Genomic DNA, 19,881 nt, shown 5'->3' on the forward strand with positions numbered 1-19,881 from the left:
CGTGATGATCGCGTAAACGATTGGCTGATGTTTTTAAGGCCCTACCTCGTGCACAGATGATGTATATTAATATTATTACTTTCAGTGCACCTAATAAATAGTCTTTTATCCGTTAGTAAAGACAGTTTCAAGTAATATTGCAAAAATGTATAAAACAAAACATCTTCTTTAGCACCTTTAAGACATAATACACGGATCAGTACACTGACACTGAACACATGCGTTCTTTCTCGAGTGTATAAGTTCACTTAAGACATAACCGATTATGCTTGCTAGGATACTCGCCAAGACGGGCATGTTGACATAATTTTGTGTAAATTTGTCCGTTCAAACACAAGACTTGAAAGAGACCTCAATATTTGCGCGCTGGATGAGTGCACAAATCTTCTCACAGCGCGCACGTAAATTATCTTTAGCGCCTAGCACTCAAATGTTTAAACTTGCAAGGCTTATGAGTTTAGTTTAAACGTAGATAGCAACGTGCGCTGTTCAGGTCTCACCTGCGCTCGCGCGCTATCAACTCCCGGGTGGTGAAAGCGTAAATGACTGGTCAAATAAAGCATACGGCACTCGCATTGAACAAAGTTTAGGGGAAGCCAGAATGCGTATCCATCGACAGAAACAAACATTTGCCTAACTCTGTTTATCTGTTTTATTTATTTTCTACAAACCATATTGTAGATGCGCATGCGTTGTCAGATATGAGATGAACCACGGTGCAAGTGCGTGCCGAACCGAGTGTGCAGAACGGTACGGTTCGATTTTGTACCGAGAACCGTTTCACCCCTAATGTCCAGAGAGGAGGAGCTGGCCATCATAGACTCTGCAGTGAGTACCACTTGGATTTTTTCACAATTTTGATAACTTATTTCATTTACTTGGCGATTTTTTTTTAATCAATCAAATTTGGCTGGGTGGTCAATAACACATTTTTCTGTGGTGTGACAAACTCAGAACACATACTTTAATATGGCTTTACAGGGACTAAGCATTGGGTACTTTATGAAATACTAGTTTTATCTAGGACACTGTATTGAGCATAATGGGAATTATAAAGTCTTGTGACAGGTCATGGAATAGCAAATTGTTTGAGATGTACCTGTGTGTCTCAGTTGCTCTCTGACCCCATAAGTCCTACCCTTTTTTTTTTTTTTTTTTTTTTTTAAAGTTGAGCTTTGTTTGGCCAGCAGAGGGCAGACTTGACTTGACTTTAAAATACTACTGGTGGACAAACTCTTTAAGGTATTCTTGGCATAGGCACCTGTAGTAATATTTTTAATTTTTGTGTGAACTATCATTTTAAGTTTTGTACTGCAGGCAGGTATACAAAGAATATAAACCTTGAATAAAAAAAAAAAAATAAATAAATAAAAAAAAAACTGCTTAGGCTGATCACAATTCAGTGCCATCAAAGTAATTGCTTTTGTCAGTTCATCATCTACAAAAATATAATAAAAACACCTTTGGAAAAGACTTGAAGGTACCACATTACAGGACAAATATTCAAAGATTCTCAATTTGAAGTCTAATTAATAATAAACCTGTCTTCACAGAGAGATAAAAGGATCCTATAATTATCTGGGGCTGTAAACATCATAGGTTGTGCAATGTTCAACAGCAAAGAATGTGACCATATGACATTCCTTTGATGGTGACACTCTGAAAATGTGGGTGTATTATTTACCATTCATTGTAGGCTAAAATCTGTGTGAATCATTTTATAAAGAACTCTGTCAGCACCTAGAATAATATAGAAGGTGTGAAGGTGGAAGAAGCCAGAATCCCTCAGGCAGTGACCCAAGACTCGCTCCTTCAACAGTAAGACTGATCATGAAAGAAATGCTTTGTAATTAGAACACAGGAAAGACCTCCTAAAGCCTTAAAGATAAATGTAACCATACTTAATGTTAACCCTCAGGGGTCTGAGGATTTTTGGGGCCCTGGAGAAGTTTTGACATGCCCTGACATTTGTGCTTTTTTCAGTTGTTCATAAACATATTAATGGAAAAAGTGTCATTACACTGTATTCAGCACAAACTAGGCTACAATAATATGTGAGGAACATGTATGTACATGTTTGTGTTTTTGAAGGAATAACGTTTATGCGTGGTTATTGAAAAAACAAAAAACTTAAGTCACTGAAATAAAGCCAAAAAAAATATATTAAATCTTTGTTCACAAGACTTCTGGTTATTGGAGGTTGTAGACTAGAGTTTTTGCTTCAAAATGAGGTAAAAATTATGCTGCCTGCTTGTTCATATAAAACAATAGAGAGATTTAAATTTTCTAAAACATCTTTGGTCAAGAAACACAGTATGCATGGAGGTGTGAATAATCATGTATAGTGGTTGATTCTCACCTGAGAAAACAAAAGAATCACATAATAATGACCTGAAATGACTTGCATAATAATGAGGCCTTTCAGGCTGTGAAAAAACCTGTGAGACATTGGTCATGTCTCAAGCTCATGGTGTAAATCAAACATACAGAAAAAAACAGCAACACTGTGAAATATTATTACAATTTAAAATAATGGTATTCTATTATATTCTTTAAAATATGTATTTCTGTGATGCAAAGTGTCTGAACAATTATGTTACCTCTATGGCATTTCATATAGGCTTTTAGCTTAAAGGTGCCCTCGAATGAAAAATTGAATTTATCTTGGCATAGTTAAATAACAAGAGTTCAGTACATGGAAATGACATACAGTGAGTCTCAAACTCCATTGTTTCCTCCTTTTTATATAAATCTCATTTGTTTAAAAGACCTCCGAAGAACAGGCGAATCTCAACATAACACAGACTGTTACGTAACAGTCGGGGTGTACGCCCCCAATATTTGCATATGCCAGCCCACGTTTCCAACATTATAAAAGGCATTAGACAAGGGCAGCCAGTATTAACGTCTGGATGTGCACAACCAAATCATCAGACTAGGTAAGCAAGCAAGAACAATAGCGAAAAATGGCAGAAGGAGCAATAATAATTGACATGATCCATGATAACATGATATTTTTAGTGATATTTGTAAACTGTCTTTCTAAATGTTTCGTTAGCATGTTGCTAATGTACTGTTAAATGTGGTTAAAGTTACCATCGATTATTACTGTATTCACGGAGACAAGAGAGCCATCGCTATTTTCATTTTTAAACACTTGCAGTCTGTATAATTCATAAACACAACTTCATTCTTTATAAATCTCTCCAACAGAGTAGCATTAGCCGTTAGCCACGGAGCACTATCAAACTCATTCAAAATCAGAAGTAAACAATATAACAGTATACAATACTCACATATTAGCTGTGTAAACTTTGTTAAGGCACTGTTCAAGGCAAGCGCAAGCTCCGTGGGCGTGGACCACGGGATTTAAAGGGGCCGCAGCATAAAATCGGCGCGTTTATAATGATGCCCCAAAATAGGCAGTTAAAAAAATTAATAAAAAAAATCTATAGGGTATTTTGATCTGAAACTTCACAGACACATTCAGGGGACACCTTAGACTTATATTACATCTTTTAAAAACATAATCTAGGGCACCTTTAAAAGCATGTACATTTGGAGAAATATTGATAGATTCTCATATGTTTGTCAATTTTCTATACAGAGGAGTAATATTCAGGATTTATTGTCATTACTATGAACACTGGATACTGTGTTTTCATATGGGTACTGTGTTTTCATCATTCATACTTGCAGCCGGAGGGCGCTCTGCCCCTTTTGTCCACAAATGCCTGAGCACTAAAGAAGAACAGGCAATCCAGGAACTAACCGAACTAACAGAGGCCAGAGATCGCTAACTATGGCTATTCAAAACACTTTTCAAGACAATAAATACACGATTGAGACGATGTATGCATGTATTGACTCAGAATTTGTTTTCTTTATTTTACAAAAAGCACAACATTTTGTTTTTACTCTGAGTGTACACAAATAAAAGAAAATATTCCACAGATTAAAATGGTGTATAACTCTTAATTGTATGTGCAGCATTGACAGAGTATTTTGAGTCTCTTTCACACTGGTAAGAAAAAAAACGCGGTGATCATGCCGGCGTGACCGCCGACCCCAGAGTGTTAAACACAGTCTTTATTTCAGTCTTTTCCAAAACACACAATGGCATGATTAGATAAAGAAAAAACAACCTGCAAAACTGTTATGCAAGATGAGTCTTCTTTCTCCATTCAAATGAATGAATGAAAACAAATAACAAAGAGACGTAGTGAACATAAGATCTCAGAATGCATGCATAAAGATGTGGGTCTATATACTGTTAATATAGGCTTAAAAAAAATTGCCTTCTGTACAATAGCAAAACAAGTTATATCACTGCTAAATGGAACAGAGATGAGTAAAAAATAAAGTATAGGTGCTAGTCTTATGCTTTCTGTTGAGAAGCATAAGCCTTTTATAAGATTGCAACTTTTGTTGCATCTATACTTTTGCACTGGTTTATCAAAGCTGAGAGTAAATTGCATATCACTAATCACAAAGTGATTAGCCACAAATCCTTAGGTTTCAAGTCGAGTCTGTTAGGCAAACAAGCAAGCAAGACTGGTTCACCTCAACTACATCAAGTCCTGCCTAGCATGGGGTCAAGTCACAGTATGATAGCCTAGCCTACCTAGTAGAGTTTATATTAAAAGAAACACATTGTATGATTCTGTTAGCTGTGGATAGTTTGGTTTACAAAGTAGAAGTATACAAAAATTAAAAAAAAAAAAAAAAAAAGCTACATTATTTATTTTACTGAGTTACTAAATTACTGAGTGCAGCTTTAAATTTGGCATGACACGTGGACCTGCTTCTCTTAATTATTATTTTGATGAAAATGGATTTGTTAAATATTGCGAAAGCTTAGGCAGCTGACTTGTTGCCTTGCTGCCTTTATTAGGCAGTGACATTGCAGGCAGAATTTGCGCACAAAGGCAGCTGATGAAACTGATTTCGGACAGACTTCTGAGGCAGAATAATGCTTTAATTATCTACAACAAAATAGAGAGAGCTTTGGTGATGATTAAGCAAATATTTAATTACGTCAATATTAATTTCTTGCTAGAAACAACATCAAAAGTAGAAAGCCTTAGCAAAGACTATAGAATAACACAAGACGTGTCACTTGTATTGTTATGAATGGGAGAAAGTGCAACGCGTAATATGGCGGAATAAGTCCCGCCTTCTAAATAAGGGCCAATTGCTGACTGGTAAAGTCATTGCGTCACTGCAGTGGCCGTTAGAAGTTCCGGTTCCTATAGAAACAGTCAGACGTGCGCCTCCAAAATTAGGCACAAGAGACGCGCATTTAGGTCTGTGCATGCACATTAGCTTGGTCCAGCCTGAAAAATACATTTTTTTTTGTCATGATTCGAGCGTTTAGAATCAAAATTTATGAGACACTTGTTGTCAGATTTCATTGGTGAATACAAATATGAAATTTAATCGAAAGCTTGGCAAACAGCTTTGGAGAATTTGATGTTTCCCCATTCAAAGAGATGGAGCTGCACTTGCATGCCCGAGAGGCGTTTCAAAGATGGCCGCCGAGTGAAATGACTTGTCTTAAAGGGACTTTGGCCTTAGTCAATAATGTATATTTACACACGAACTGACTACCAACCGCAACTTTCAGATGGCATCTTTATTTTTGAGGGAACGTTTAGGGGCCGTTCACATATTGCGTCTAAAAACGTGTGGAAAGCGTGGCCATGCCGCTTTCTTCTTCTTTCCAAAGCGCTTTCGCTCCCGTGGCATCTACCGTTGCTATGCAACCATAAACTGTGCTCTCCACGGCGACGAGGAAGTTTCAGCAAAGCATAAATTGATTTCTAGCCCTTGCATTAGCTTTACTACTAGACTTATGGAGATGAGAGATAAAAACCACCCTGTACAGCAATGATCAGCTGTTCGGCTGAGCTTTAGATGTTTTGTTAAGGAAAGGTTAAGTTGATCAGTTGATCGGTTGGTTCTTGACACATGACCTGCAGTGCGCTTGCAGCATTCTGAAAAGTGGAGAATTTTTCATTTCGATGCGCCTGGAAAATGCACTGCATGTGCGTTGCAACAACGTCGCGACCACATAACTTCCATTATGAGTGGGTCTGCCGCGTATCTACATTTGAAATAACGAATTTGAGCGTGCAAAAGATGCGATATGTCAAAACGATCCCCATTCATATGAATCTGTGAAAATTACTAAAAACGCTGCATTCTGCTGCCAGGCCATTAGATGGCGATGAAACACCAGAGACTGAACATGCGATACACATGCGCATGACGTCATCGTTTTCACAGATTCCCAGTTTTGTTGTTTACATGGAGACCGTTTTCAAAAACGTGCACTTTGAAACACGTTTTCAAAAGTTTGCGTTTTCAAGCCACCAAAAGGCCGTTGTCGTGTGAATGAACGGCCAAAACGCATAGCTTAGCTCAACTGTCACAGAAAGGAATTTGCATTCAAAAATTTGATCAGATGAAGGTATCTCAGGAGACAGGAAGTGAAGTTAACATTGGATTCAATGCCTTCCTACCTTGGAATACATCCTCTGAAGGCAGCATTTTTGAGATATTGGACACGGCCAGTGATATCTCAATAATTCTGATTTTCTTTAATAAAAAGGTTTACAAATAAATCATAAAGTATAATTTTATTTCATAATTTTCAAAAATTCATATATAAATTTTATTTTATTATTATTTATTTTTTTTGCATGATGTCCAGTCATCAAAAATATAGAAAAGTGAAAATATAGGAAAATTCTTCCCATTGTGGCCGTGGTCTGTGCTCAAAGTTAACAAATGTACTTTTGGTCATCAAAGGGTTAGTTCACCCAAAAATGAAAAAATTTTCATTTATTACTCACCCTCATGCCGTTCCACACCCGTAAGACCTTCGTTAATCTTCAGAACACAAATTAAGATATTTTAGTTGAAATCCGATGGCTCCGTGAGGCCTCCATAGGGAGCAATGGACACTTCCTCTCTCAAGATCCATAAAGGTACTAAAAATATATTTAAATCGGTTCATGTGAGTACGGTGGTTCAATATTAATATTATAAAGCGACGAGAATATTTTTGGAGCACCAATAAAACCAAATAACAACTTATATAGTGATGGCCGATTTCAAAACACTGCTTCATGAAGCATCGGAGCATAAATGAAGTCTTACGGAATCTTACAGGTGTGGAACGGCATGAGGGTAAGTAATAAATGACAGAAATTTCATTTTTGGGTGAACTAACCGTTTAAGACTTTCTGGCAAACATCCCTTGCACACCAGAATGGCTACAGGTGGCTATGTTGGACACAGGCATTTACTTTATATAGAAATGGAAGTGCAATGGAAGAAATTGTGCACAGGTTAAAGTTACACCAAGTCTTTATTTAAATTAACATAAAACCTTGTACATAAATATACATACTTTACTATACATTTTTTTTAAATAAGCTTATGTTTTACAGTCATTGTGGATATATACAAATGTATTTCTTTAGATGTAAACGAATACATACAAAAGTATGTGTTTAAATCCTTCATATATTTATGATCTCTTCATTTTCATTTCTTTCTCATTTAACATAATCGATTTTTAAAATAATGATTTTATATCAAACAATTTTGGATTATATGAACTCAATAAATATGTTTATTTGATTATTTAAATATATAAGATATTGCAATGTTGGCATATACTAGACAAAATGGAGCTATAATGAGTCTTTAACCTGCAGACAGCTGAACAAAAGCATTACATATAAAAATACTGTGAGGGAAAAAAATCAAAATATGATAAATCTCAACAACCTCTAATATTTTTTCTCTTTATAAATTGTGCTCTTGAAAATCAATGCAATTTTAGGCTTCTATTTATATAGCCATTGTCATATTTTAAGATTTTGCTACAACAGTAAATAATGCATAATACACATATGTAAATAATGTAATTTGCGAGTATAATTCATTAGAGCATGCTTTGCTGAAATTGCATCCTTGGTTGATTCATTGTTAAAGGATCTATAGGAAAAGCCTTAATATTTTTGCCATAATAATGAGCCATGTTGTTTGGAGCAGACTGAATTCAATCTTTAATCCACTTGACACTGTAGTTAAAGCAGCTACAGTCGTAGCAATAACTGTAAGAAAAAGATGAACAAATTAGATAAACAGAATATAAGGTATTAGGGCCTTCTTTGTTTCATTCCACTCCAAATGTACTGTATGTTTTGTGTGTTATATCTGTATAGACTAGAGCTATAGAAAACTATAAATTCTACAAGATCTATGGAGCAAAAGTGCAAGGCACAGGTCCTGAGACCTTTCACATTTGCAAGAGATGTAATCAAATTTACCTGAACCATTGACTGAAACTGATGAAGGAATTATGTGCAGTGGATCGACACCTCCTGTTTCTACTTCTGTCAAGAGGGTGTTTGAAATCTCTTCAACTGATGGGAGAGTTTCTCGGGAGTTGAAAACTAGTTGTGTTTTTGTGATGATTGACCCTGGGCTGGAATATACAGTATAGAAGTATATCATACGGGATTCCATAATATGAGCATATTACCATTATATAATAAGTACTGTATATGGCATTCTATTTTTTTTTTTTCAATAACACCATCACACACACATAGAGCACATACATTAATCAGCATTGCAATATTTTATATTTACCTGAAACTTATGACAATCACTCTGATGAAGGAAAGATATCTGGCTCTGTAGATTCGGTCAAGCTGCAACATACAATAACGGGCAGTCAACCATGATGAGAATTAACTTTTTTTGTTTATGAAATTAACTATTGATTTCCAGAGGCATATTATTCTTCATGAAGGAAAAACAAAGTGTGTCATTTATTTATGGTAAACTAATCAATTAAACAACTCTTGGATTTGGTCTAAAATAACTGTTGTCTGTTCTCCTAAGTACAGTAAAAATATTATCTGTCTGCCTCCTGTGAATCTATAGTGAGGGAATTTTAACTCACATGTTCTATGACAAGCTGAGCCCTTGTCTTGAAGGCCTGAGAATTTGAATCGTTGAGTTCAACAATATATATGTCAAAAGAGCGGAACACCAGGTCTGTTAGATACACGGGTACAAATTTTGTAGTTGAAATTGTAGTCACTTTAGTAGTGGAAGATGTTGAGGGTCTTGTTGTTGTTGTTGTTGTATTAGTGGTTAAGGCAGTGGTTGTATTAGTGGTAGGGGCACTGGTTGTATTAGTGGTTGAGGCAAATGATTTTGTTGATGTTCTAGTTGTACTTCCAGTAGAAGTCTTAAATGTAGTTGAAGAGGGAGTCAATGAAGTAAAAACAGAAGTTGTTGATTTTGGTCCTGTGTTCATTGCTGCACTTGTGATACTTGTCATGAGAGCTGAGAATGCTGTTGTTGGTCTTGTAGACATTTCAGCTGTACTAATATTTGTTCTGTCAAAGGCTGTTGAGGAGAGAGTGGTCGAGGTCAATGAAGAAGCTGTTGGTTGCACTGTAGTGGTAACTGCTAAACTGCTGGTGGATATTACAACAAGAGTTGTTGTGACTACAGTTGTTTCTGTTGTTGGAGCAGTAGAGGTTGTCACTATTGTAAATTCTGGAATTAGAATATGCATATCAGTTTAGATGGAACTTAATTTTGAGCATGACAAAGGAAGCATATTTGAATGAGTATAAAAAAATAATATGTTATCAATTGTATTATAAAATGTACAGTCTTACAGAAATAAAAAGATTCTTAATACAATTTGATTTCAGATATTTTCAGACCTACCTTTATCATTAACCATGACAGAATTAGAACTCATGTTCAGGACCTTGACAGCTGTTGTATTACTCAATAATGAAGTTGCGATATCATGGTCTGATGGCACAGACTGTGAAGAGTTGAAAGCTAGTTCTGTTGTGGTAATGACTGATCCTGGCCTGGATAAAAATTTTCACAATGAGAATGAGCTTTAGTGCAAAGAATGTTTAGACACACACACACACACACACACACACACACACACACACACACACACACACACACACACACACACACACACACACACACACACACACACACACACAAGGAATTTGTCTTGGTGAAGTCAAGAAACACTGTCATATTGGATGTCCTCCTAATGTGCATATCTGATCATTAAATATTTTGTTTATTGTACGTTCCTGCTTTCTCTGTCACAGTTTCAACAACAGTTTCTACATAAAACAAGAAATATTTCAAAATGATATGTTTACCTGAATCCTAGGACAAGGATATCTATGAAGGAAGGATACTTGATATAGATGGCTTTAAGCTGTAAAAAATACAGACAGTTACAATATCATACAATGTAATACAATACATTATGTTTTTAATCAAGAAAAATTGAGAGAATATGGTAAGCAGGTTTTAACTCACAATGTCTATAACAAGCTGAGCCCTGTTCTTGAAAGCTTGAGAGTTTGTATTATTGAGTTCATTTATGAATGTGTCTACAGAGCGGAACTCCAGCTTTGCTCGCACGTTATGATTTGCAGTTGTTATGAAAGAAGATGATGAAGTTGTGGTGACTGGTGAGAGTGTTGGTGTGGTTGTTTCATATGTTCTAACAGTTGGGCTCTCAGTTGTTGTGGCTGATGTTGATTCTGTTGTTATGGCTGGTGTTGTTGTTTCAGTTGTACTAACAGTTGTGCTCTCAATTGTTGTGGCTGTTGACGATTCTGTTGTTGTTGGTGATGGTGTAGTTGTTTCAGTTGTGCTCTCACTTGTGGCTGGTGTAGATGTTTCAGTTCTACTAACAGTTGTGCTCTCAGTTGTTGTGGTTGGTGTTCTTGTTTCAGTTGTGCTAACAGTTGTGCGTTCAGTTGTTGTGGCTGATGTTGATTCTGTTGTTGTGGTTGGTGTAGTTGTCTCAGCTGTACTAACAGTTATGCTCTCAGTTGTTGTGGCTGATGTTGATTCTGTTGTTGTGGTTGGTGTAGTTGTCTCAGCTGTACTAACAGATGTGCTCTCAGTTGTTGTGGCTAATGTTGATTCTGTTCTTGTGGTTGGTGTAGTTGTCTCAGCCGTACTAACAGTTGTGCTTTCAGTTGTTGTGGCTGGTGTAGTTGTTTCAGTTGTACTAACAGTTGTGCTCTCAGTTGCTGTGGCTGGTGTAGTTGTCTCAGTTGTACTAATAGTTGTGCTCTCAGTTGTTGTGGCTGATGTTGATTCTGTTCTTGTGGTTGGTGTAGTTGTCTCAGCCATACTAACAGTTGTGCTCTCAGTTGCTGTGACTGGTGTAGTTGTCTCAGCCGTACTAACAGTTGTGCTCTCAGTTGCTGTGGCTGGTGTAGTTGTCTCAGTTGTACTAATAGTTGTGCTCTCAGTTGTTGTGGCTAGTGTAGTTGTTTCAGTTGTACTAACAGTTGTGCTCTCAGTTGTTGTGGCTGATGTTGATTCTGTTGTTGTGGTTGGTGTAGTTGTCTCAGCCGTACTAACAGTTGTGCTCTCAGTTGTTGTGGTTGGTGTAGTTGTCTCAGGTGTACTAACAGTTGTGCTCTCAGTTGCTGTGGCTGGTGTAGTTGTCTCAGCCGTACTAACAGTTGTGCTCTCAGTTGCTGTGGCTGGTGTAGTTGTCTCAGTTGTACTATCAGTTGTGCTCTCAGTTGTTGTGGCTGATGTTGATTCTGTTGTTGTGGCTGGTGTTGTTATTTCAGTAGTACTAACAGTTATGCTCTCAGTTGTTGTGGCTGCTGTAGTTGTTTCAGTTGTACTAACAGTTGGGATCTCAGTTGTTGTGGCTGATGTTGATTCTGTTGTTGTGGCTAGTGTTGTTATTTCAGTAGTACTAACAGTTATGCTCTGAGTTGTTGTGGCTGCTGTAGTTGTTTCAGTTGTACTAACTGTTGTGCTCTCAGTTGTTGTGGCTGATGTTGTTGTGGTTGGTGTAGTTGTTTCAGTTGTACTAACAGTTGTGCTCTCAGCTGTTGTGGCTGGTGTAGTTGTCTCAGTTGTACTAACAGTTGTGCTCTCAATTGTTGTGGCTGGTGTAGTTGTCTCAGTTGTACTAAAAGTTGTGCTCTCAGTTGTTGTGGCTGGTGTAGATGTCTCAGTTGTACTAACAGTTGTGCTCTCAGTTGTTGTGGCTGATGTTGTTGTGGTTGGTGTAGTTGTTTCAGGTGTACTAACAGTTGTGCTCTCAGCTGTTGTGGCTGGTGTAGTTGTCTCAGTTGTACTAACAGTTGTGCTCTCAATTGTTGTGGCTGGTGTAGTTGTCTCAGTTGTACTAAAAGTTGTGCTCTCAGTTGTTGTGGCTGGTGTAGTTGTCTCAGTTATACCAGCAGTTGTGTTCTCAGTTGATTTGTCTGATGTTGATTCTGTTTTTGTGGCTGGTGTAGTTGTTTCAATAATATTAACAGTTGTGCTCTCAGTTGTTGTGGCTGATGATGATTCGATTATTGTGGCTGGTGTAGTTGTTTCAGCTGTACTAACAGTTATGCTCTCAGTTGTTGTGGCTGGTGTAGTTGTGTCAGTTGTACTAACAGTTGTGCTCTCAGTTGTTGTGGCTGGTGTAGTTGTTTCAGTTGTACCAACAGTTGTGTTCTCAGTTGATTTGTCTGATGTTGATTCTGTTGTTGTGGCTGGTGTAGTTGTTTCAATAGTATTAACAGTTGTCCTCTCAGTTGTTGTGGCTGATGTTGATTCGGTTATTGTGGCTGGTGTAGTTGTTTCAGCTGTACTAACAGTTGTGCTCTCAATTGATTTGTCTGATGTTGATTCTGTTGTTGTGGCTGGTGTAGTTGTTTCAATAGTATTAACAGTTGTCCTCTCAGTTGTTGTGGCTGATGTTGATTCGGTTATTGTGGCTGGTGTAGTTGTTTCAGCTGTACTAACAGTTGTGCTCTCAATTGTTGTGGCTGGTGTACTTGTTTCACTTGTACTAACAGTTGTGCTCTCAGTTGTTGTGGCTGCTGTAGTTGTTTCAGTTGTACTAACTGTTGTGCTCTCAGTTGTTTTGGCTGATGTTGATACTGTTGTTGTGGTTGGTGTAGTTGTTTCAGTTGTACTAACAGTAGTGCTCTCAGTTGTTGTGGTTGGTGTAGTTGTCTCAGTTGTACTAACAGTTGTGCTCTCAGTTGTTGTGGCTGATGTTGATTCTGTTGGTGTGGCTGGTGTTGTTATTTCAGTAGTACTAACTATTGTGCTCTCAGTTGTTGTGGCTGATGTTGTTGTGGCTGGTGTAGTTGTCTCAGTTGTAATAACAGTTGTGCTCTCAGATGTTGTGTATGTTGATGATTCTGTTGTTGTTGATGCTGGTGTAGTTGTTTCAGTTGTACTAACAGTTGTACTCTCAGTTGTTGTGGCTGATATCGATTCTGTTGTTGTGGCTGATGTTGATTCTGTTGTTGTGGCTGGTGTAGTTGTCTCAGTTGTACTAACAGTTGTGCTCTCAGTTGTTGTGGCTGGTGTAGTTGTCTCAGTTGTACTAACAGTTGTGCTCTCAGTTGTTGTGGCTGGTGTAGTTGTCTCAGTTGTACTAACAGTTGTGCTCTCAGTTGTTTTGGCTGGTGTAGTTGTTTCAGTTGTACCAACAGTTGTGTTCTCAGTTGATTTGTCTGATGTTGATTCTGTTGCTGTGGCTGGTGTAGTTGTTTCAATAGTATTAACAGTTGTGCTCTCAGCTGTTGTGGCTGGTGTAGATGTCTCAGTTGTACTAACAGTTGTGCTATCGATTGTTGTGGCTGGTGTAGTTGTGTCAGTTGTACCAACAGTTGTGCTCTCATTTGTTGTGGGTGATGTTGATTCTGTTGTTGTGGCTGGTGTAGTTGTTTCAATAGTATTAACAGTTGTACTCTCAGTTGTTGTGGGTGATGTTGATTCTGTTGTTGTGGCTGGTGTAGATGTCTCAGTTGTACTAACAGTTGTGCTCTCAATTGTTGTGGCTGGTGTAGTTGTTTCAGTTGTACCAACAGTTGTGTTCTCATTTGTTGTGGGTGATGTTGATTCTGTTGTTGTGGCTGGTGTAGTTGTTTCAATAGTATTAACAGTTGTACTCTCAGTTGTTGTGGGTGATGTTGATTCTGTTGTTGTGGCTGGTGTAGATATCTCATTTATTCTAACAGTTATGCTCTCAGTTGTTGTGGCTGGTGTAGTTGTCTCAGTTGTAATAACAGTTGTGCTCTCAGTTGTTGTGACTGGTGTAGTTGTTTCAATTGTACTAACAGTTGTGCTCTCAGTTGTTGTGACTGGTGTAGATGTCTTAGTTGTACTAACAGTTGTGCTCTCAATTGTTGTGGCTGGTGTAGTTGTCTCAGTTGTACTAACAGTTGTGCTCTCAGTTGTGGATGATGTTGATTCTGTTGATGTGGCTGGTGTAGTTGTCTCAGTTGTAATAACAGTTGTGCTCTCAGTTGTTGTGGCTGGTGGAGTTGTCTCAGTTGTAATAACAGTTGTGCTCCCAGTTGTTGGTGCTGGTGTAGTTGTTTCAGCTGTACTAACAATTGTGCTCTCAGTTGTTGTGACTGGTGCAGATGTCTCAGTTGTACTAACAGTTGTGCTCTCAGTTGTTGTGGCTGGTGTAGTTGTCTCAGTTGTACTAACAGTTGTGCTCTCAGTTGTTGTGACTGGTGTAGTTGTCTCAGTTGTACTAACAATTGTGCTCTCAGTTGTTGTGACTGGTGCAGATGTCTCAGTTGTACTAACAGTTGTGCTCTCAGTTGTTGTGGCTGGTGTAGTTGTCTCGGTTGTACTAACAATTGTGCTCTCAGTTGTTGTGGCTGGTGTAGTTATCTCAGTTGTAATAACAATTGTGTTCTCAATTGTTGTGGCTGGTGTTGTTGTCTCAGTTGTGCTCTCAGTTGTTGTGGGTGGTGTTGTTGTTTCAGTTGTACTAACAGTTGTGCTCTCAGTTGTTGTGACTGCTGTCAATTCTGTTGTTGTGATTGTTGTAGTTGTTTCAGTTGTACTAACAGTTGTGCTCTCAGTTGTTGTGGCTACTGTCAATTCTGTTGTTGTGATTGGTGTAGTTGTTTCAGTTGTACTAACAGTTGTGCTCTCAGTTGTTGTGGTTGGTGTAGTTGTTTCAATTGCACTAACTGTTGTGCTCTCAGTTGTTGTGACTGGTGTAGTTCTCTCAGTTGTACTAACAGTTGTGCTCTCAGTTGTTGTGGCTGATGTTGATTCGATTATTGTGGCTGGTGTAGTTGTTTCAGTTGTACTAACAGTTGTGCTCTCAGTTGTTGTGGCTGGTGTAGTGGTTTGAGTTGTACTAACAGTTGTGCTCTCAGTTGTTGTGGCTGGTGTAGTTGTGTCAGTTGTACTAACAGTTGTGCTCTCAGTTGTTGTGATTGGTGTAGTTTTTTCAGTTGTACTAACTGTTGTGCTGTCAGTTGTTGTGGCTGATGTTGATTCTGTTGTTGTGACTGGTCTAGTTGTTTCAGTTTTACTAACAGTTGTGCTCTCAATTGTTGTGGCTGGTGTAGATGTCTCAGTTGAACTAACAGTTGTGCTCTCAGTTTTTGTGGCTGGTGTAGTTGTCTCAGTTGTAGTAACAGTTGTGCTCTCAGTTGTTGTGGCTGGTGTAGTTGTTTCAGTTGTACTAACAGTTGTGCTCTCAGTTGTTGTGGCTGATGTTGATACTGTTGTTGTGGTTGGTGTAGTTGTTTCAATTGTACTAACACTTGTGCTCTCAATTGTTGTGGCTGGTGTAGTTGTTTCAAATGTACTAACTGTTGTGCTCTCAGTTGTTGTGGCTGATGTTGATACTGTTGTTGTGGTTGGTGTAGTTGTTTCAGTTGTACTAACTGTTGTGCTCTCAGTTGTTGTGGCTGGTGTAGTTGTTTCAGTTGTACTAACAGTTGTGCTCTCAGTTGTTGTGGCTGCTGTAGTTGTCTCAGTTGTACTAACAGTTGTGCTCTCAGTTGTTGTGGCTGGTGTAGTTGTTCAGTTGTACTAACAGTTGTGCTCTCAGTTGTTGTGGATGATGTTGATTCTGTTGTTGTGGCCGGTGTAGTTGATTCAGTTGTTCTAACAGTTCTGCTCTCAATTGTTGTGGTTGGTGTACTTGTTTCACTTGTACTAACAGTTGTGCTCTCAGTTGTTGTGGTTGGTGTAGTTGTTTCAGTTGTACTAACTGTTGTGCTGTCAGTTGTTGTGGCTGATGTTGATTCTGTTGTTGTGAGTGGTCTAGTTGTTTCAGTTTTACTAACAGTTGTGCTCTCAATTGTTGTGGCTGGTGTAGTTGTTTCAGTTGTACTAACTGTTGTGCTGTCAGTTGTTGTGGCTGGTGTACTTGTTTCAGTTGTACTAACAGTTGTGCTCTCAGTTGTTGTGGCTGGTGTAGTTGTTCAGTTGTACTAACAGTTGTGCTCTCAGTTGTTGTGGATGATGTTGATTCTGTTGTTGTGGCCGGTGTAGTTGACTCAGTTGTTCTAACAGTTCTGCTCTCAATTGTTGTGGTTGGTGTAGATGTCTCAGTTGTAGTAACAGTTATGCTCTCAGTTGTTGTGGCTGGTGTAGTTGTTTCAGTTGTACTAACTGTTGTGCTCTCAGTTGTTGTGGCTGATGTTGATACTGTTGTTGTGGTTGGTGTAATTGTTTCAGTTGTACTAACAGTTGTGCTCTCAGTTGTTGTGGCTGGTGTAGTTGTTTCAGTTGTACTAACAGTTGTGCTCTCAGTTGTGGCTGATGTTGATACTGTTGTAGTGGTTGGTGTAGTTGTTTCAGTTGTACTAACAGTTGTGCTCTCAGTTGTGGTTGGTGTAGTTGTTTCAGTTGTACTAACAGTTGTGCTGTCAGTTGTTGTGGCTGGTGTAGTTGTTTCAGTTGTACTAACAGTTGTGCTCTCAGTTGTTGTGGTTGGTGTAGTTGTTTCAGTTGTACTAACTGTTGTGCTCTCAGTTGTTGTGGCTGGTGTAGTTGTCTCAGTTGTACTAACAGTTGTGCTCTCAGTTGTTGTGGCTGATGTTGATTCTGTTGTGGCTGGTGTAGTTGTTTCAGTTGTACTAACAGTTGTGCTCTCAGTTGTTGTGGCTGGTGTAGTTGTTTCAGTTGTACTAACAGTTGTGCTCTCAGTTGTTGTGGCTGGTGTAGTTGTTCAGTTGTACTAACAGTTGTGCTCTCAGTTGTTGTGGATGATGTTGATTCTGTTGTTGTTGGTGTAGTTGTCAGTTGTACTAACAGTTGTGCTCTCAGTTGTTGTGGCTGGTGTAGTTGTTTCAGTTGTACTAACAGTTGTGCTCTCAGTTGTTGTGGCTGGTGTAGTTGTTTCAGTTGTACTAACAGTTGTGCTCTCAGTTGTTGTGGCTGGTGTAGTTGTTTCAGTTGTACTAACAGTTGTGCTCTCAGTTGTTGTGGCTGATGTTGATTCTGTTGTTGTGGCTGGTGTAGTTGTTTCAGTTGTACTAACAGTTGTGCTCTCAGTTGTTGTGGCTGGTGTAGTTGTTCAGTTGTACTAACAGTTGTGCTCTCAGTTGTTGTGGCTGGTGTAGTTGTCTCAGTTGTACTAACAGTTGTGCTCTCAGTTGTTGTGGCTGGTGTAGTTGTTTCAGTTGTACTAACAGTTGTGCTCTCAGTTGTTGTGGCTGATGTTGATTCTGTTGTTGTGGTTGGTGTAGTAGTTTCAGTTGTACTAACAGTTGTGCTCTCAGTTGTTGTGGCTGGTGTAGTTGTTTCAGTTGTACTAACAGTTGTGCTCTCAGTTGTTGTGGCTGATGTTGATACTGTTGTTGTGGTTGGTGTAGTTGTTTCAATTGTACTAACTGTTGTGCTGTCAGTTGTTCTGGCTGGTGTAGTTGTTTCAGTTGTACTAACAGTTGTGCTCTCAGTTGTTGTGGCTGGTGTAGTTGTCTCAGTTGTACTAACAGTTGTGCTCTCAGTTGTTGTGGCTGGTGTAGTTGTTTCAGTTGTACTAACAGTTGTGCTCTCAGTTGTTGTGGTGATGTTGATTCTGTTGTTGTGGTTGGTGTAGTTTCAGTTGTACTAACAGTTGTGCTCTCAGTTGTTGTGGCTGGTGTAGTTGTTTCAGTTGTACTAACAGTTGTGCTCTCAGTTGTTGTGGCTGGTGTAGTTGTTTCAGTTGTACTAACAGTTGTGCTCTCAGTTGTTGTGGCTGATGTTGATTCTGTTGTTGTGACTGGTTAGTTGTTTCAGTTGTACTAACAGTTGTGCTCTCAGTTGTTGTGGCTGGTGTAGTTGTTTCAGTTGTACTAACAGTTGTGCTCTCAGTTGTTGTGGCTGGTGTAGTTGTCTCAGTTGTACTAACAGTTGTGCTCTCAGTTGTTGTGGCTGGTGTAGTTGTTTCAGTTGTACTAACAGTTGTGCTCTCAGTTGTTGTGGCTGATGTTGATTCTGTTGTTGTTGTTGGTGTAGTTGTTTCAGTTGTACTAACAGTTGTGCTCTCAGTTGTTGTGGCTGGTGTAGTTGTTTCAGTTGTACTAACTGTTGTGCTCTCAGTTGTTGTGGCTGGTGTAGTTGTCTCAGTTGTACTAACAGTTGTGCTCTCAGTTGTTGTGGCTGGTGTAGTTGTTTCAGTTGTACTAACAGTTGTGCTCTCAGTTGTTGTGGCTGGTGTAGTTGTTTCAGTTGTACTAACAGTTGTGCTCTCAGTTGTTGTGTTGCTGTGTGTGCTGGTGTAGTTGTTCAGTTGTACTAACAGTTGTGCTCTCAGTTGTTGTGGCTGGTGTAGTTGTCTCAGTTGTACTAACAGTTGTGCTCTCAGTTGTTGTGGCTGGTGTAGTTGTTCAGTTGTACTAACAGTTGTGCTCTCAGTTGTGGCTGGTGTTGTCTCAGTTGTACTAACAGTTGTGCTCTCAGTTGTTGTGGCTGGTGTAGTTGTTTCAGTTGTACTAACAGTTGTGCTCTCAGTTGTTGTGCTGGTGTAGTTGTTCAGTTGTACTAACAGTTGTGCTCTCAGTTGTTGTGGCTGGTGTAGTTGTCTCAGTTGTACTAACAGTTGTGCTCTCAGTTGTTGTGGCTGGTGTAGTTGTTCAGTTGTACTAACAGTTGTGCTCTCAGTTGTTGTGGCTGGTGTTGTTGTCTCAGTTGTAGTAACAGTTGTGCTCTCAGTTGTTGTGGCTGGTGTAGTTGTTTCAGTTGTACTAACAGTTGTGCTCTCAGTTGTTGTGGCTGTGTGTGTTGTGTTGGTGTAGTTGTTTCAGTTGTACTATCAGTTGTGCTCTCAGTTGTTGTGGCTGTCATTCTGTTGTTGTGGTTGGTGTAGTTGTTTCAGTTGTACTAACAGTTGTGCTCTCAGTTGTTGTGGTTGTTGTAGTTGTTTCAGTTGTACTAACAGTTGTGCTCTCAGTTGTTGTGGCTGATGTTGATTCTGTTGTTGTGGCTGGTGTAGTTGTTTCAGTTGTACTAACAGTTGTGCTCTCAGTTGTTGTGGCTGGTGTAGTTGTTTCAGTTGTACTAACAGTTGTGCTCTCAGTTGTTGTGGCTGATGTTGATTCTGTTGTTGTGGCTGGTGTAGTTGTTTCAGTTGTACTAACAGTTGTGCTCTCAGTTGTTGTGGCTGGTGTAGTTGTTTCAGTTGTACTAACAGTTGTGCTCTCAGTTGTTGTGCTGGTGTAGTTGTCTCAGTTGTACTAACAGTTGTGCTCTCATTGTTGTGGTTGGTGTAGTTGTTTCAGTTGTACTAACAGTTGTGCTCTCAGTTGTTGGCTGTGTGATTCTGTTGTTGTGGCTGGTGTAGTTGTTTCAGTTGTACTAACAGTTGTGCTCTCAGTTGTTGTGGCTGGTGTAGTTGTTTCAGTTGTACTAACAGTTGTGCTCTCAGTTGTTGTGGCTGGTGTTGTTCTGTTGTACTAACAGTTGTGCTCTCAGTTGTTGTGGCTGGTGTAGTTGTCTCAGTTGTACTAACAGTTGTGCTCTCAGTTGTTGTGGCTGGTGTAGTTGTTTCAGTTGTACTAACAGTTGTGC

The 19,881-nt window shown here is 39.0% G+C and overlaps 1 protein-coding gene across 1 annotated transcript; it reads right to left on the reverse strand.

Annotated features, from left to right (window-relative positions):
* Positions 1 to 7,402: 7,402 nt before the first annotated feature.
* Positions 7,403 to 19,566, reverse strand: LOC125273132 (mucin-2-like). Its single transcript, XM_048198399.1, has 9 exons — positions 19,553 to 19,566; positions 13,906 to 15,760; positions 10,399 to 12,042; positions 10,236 to 10,294; positions 9,769 to 9,920; positions 8,987 to 9,591; positions 8,671 to 8,732; positions 8,346 to 8,503; positions 7,403 to 8,129 (listed from the first exon to the last, which is right to left on the reverse strand). The coding sequence occupies exons 1-9, from the start codon at positions 19,564 to 19,566 to the stop codon at positions 8,011 to 8,013; spliced, it is 4,668 nt and encodes a 1,555-aa protein (XP_048054356.1). The 3' UTR covers positions 7,403 to 8,010.
* Positions 19,567 to 19,881: the final 315 nt, after the last annotated feature.

Source organism: Megalobrama amblycephala, linkage group LG7 (genome assembly GCF_018812025.1).
Source record: "Megalobrama amblycephala isolate DHTTF-2021 linkage group LG7, ASM1881202v1, whole genome shotgun sequence".
Classification (NCBI taxonomy): domain Eukaryota; kingdom Metazoa; phylum Chordata; class Actinopteri; order Cypriniformes; family Xenocyprididae; genus Megalobrama; species Megalobrama amblycephala.

Bases quoted from the DNA above. Each gene is read 5' to 3' on its own strand.
- LOC125273132 (XM_048198399.1), bottom strand. The intron at 10,295-10,398 runs GTGAGTTAAAAC...TATTTTTTACAG, and splicing joins CTCAGCTTGTTATAGACATT to CTTAAAGCCATCTATATCAA. The intron at 8,130-8,345 runs GTAAATTTGATT...TTTTTCTTACAG, and splicing joins AGTTTCAGTCAATGGTTCAG to TTATTGCTACGACTGTAGCT.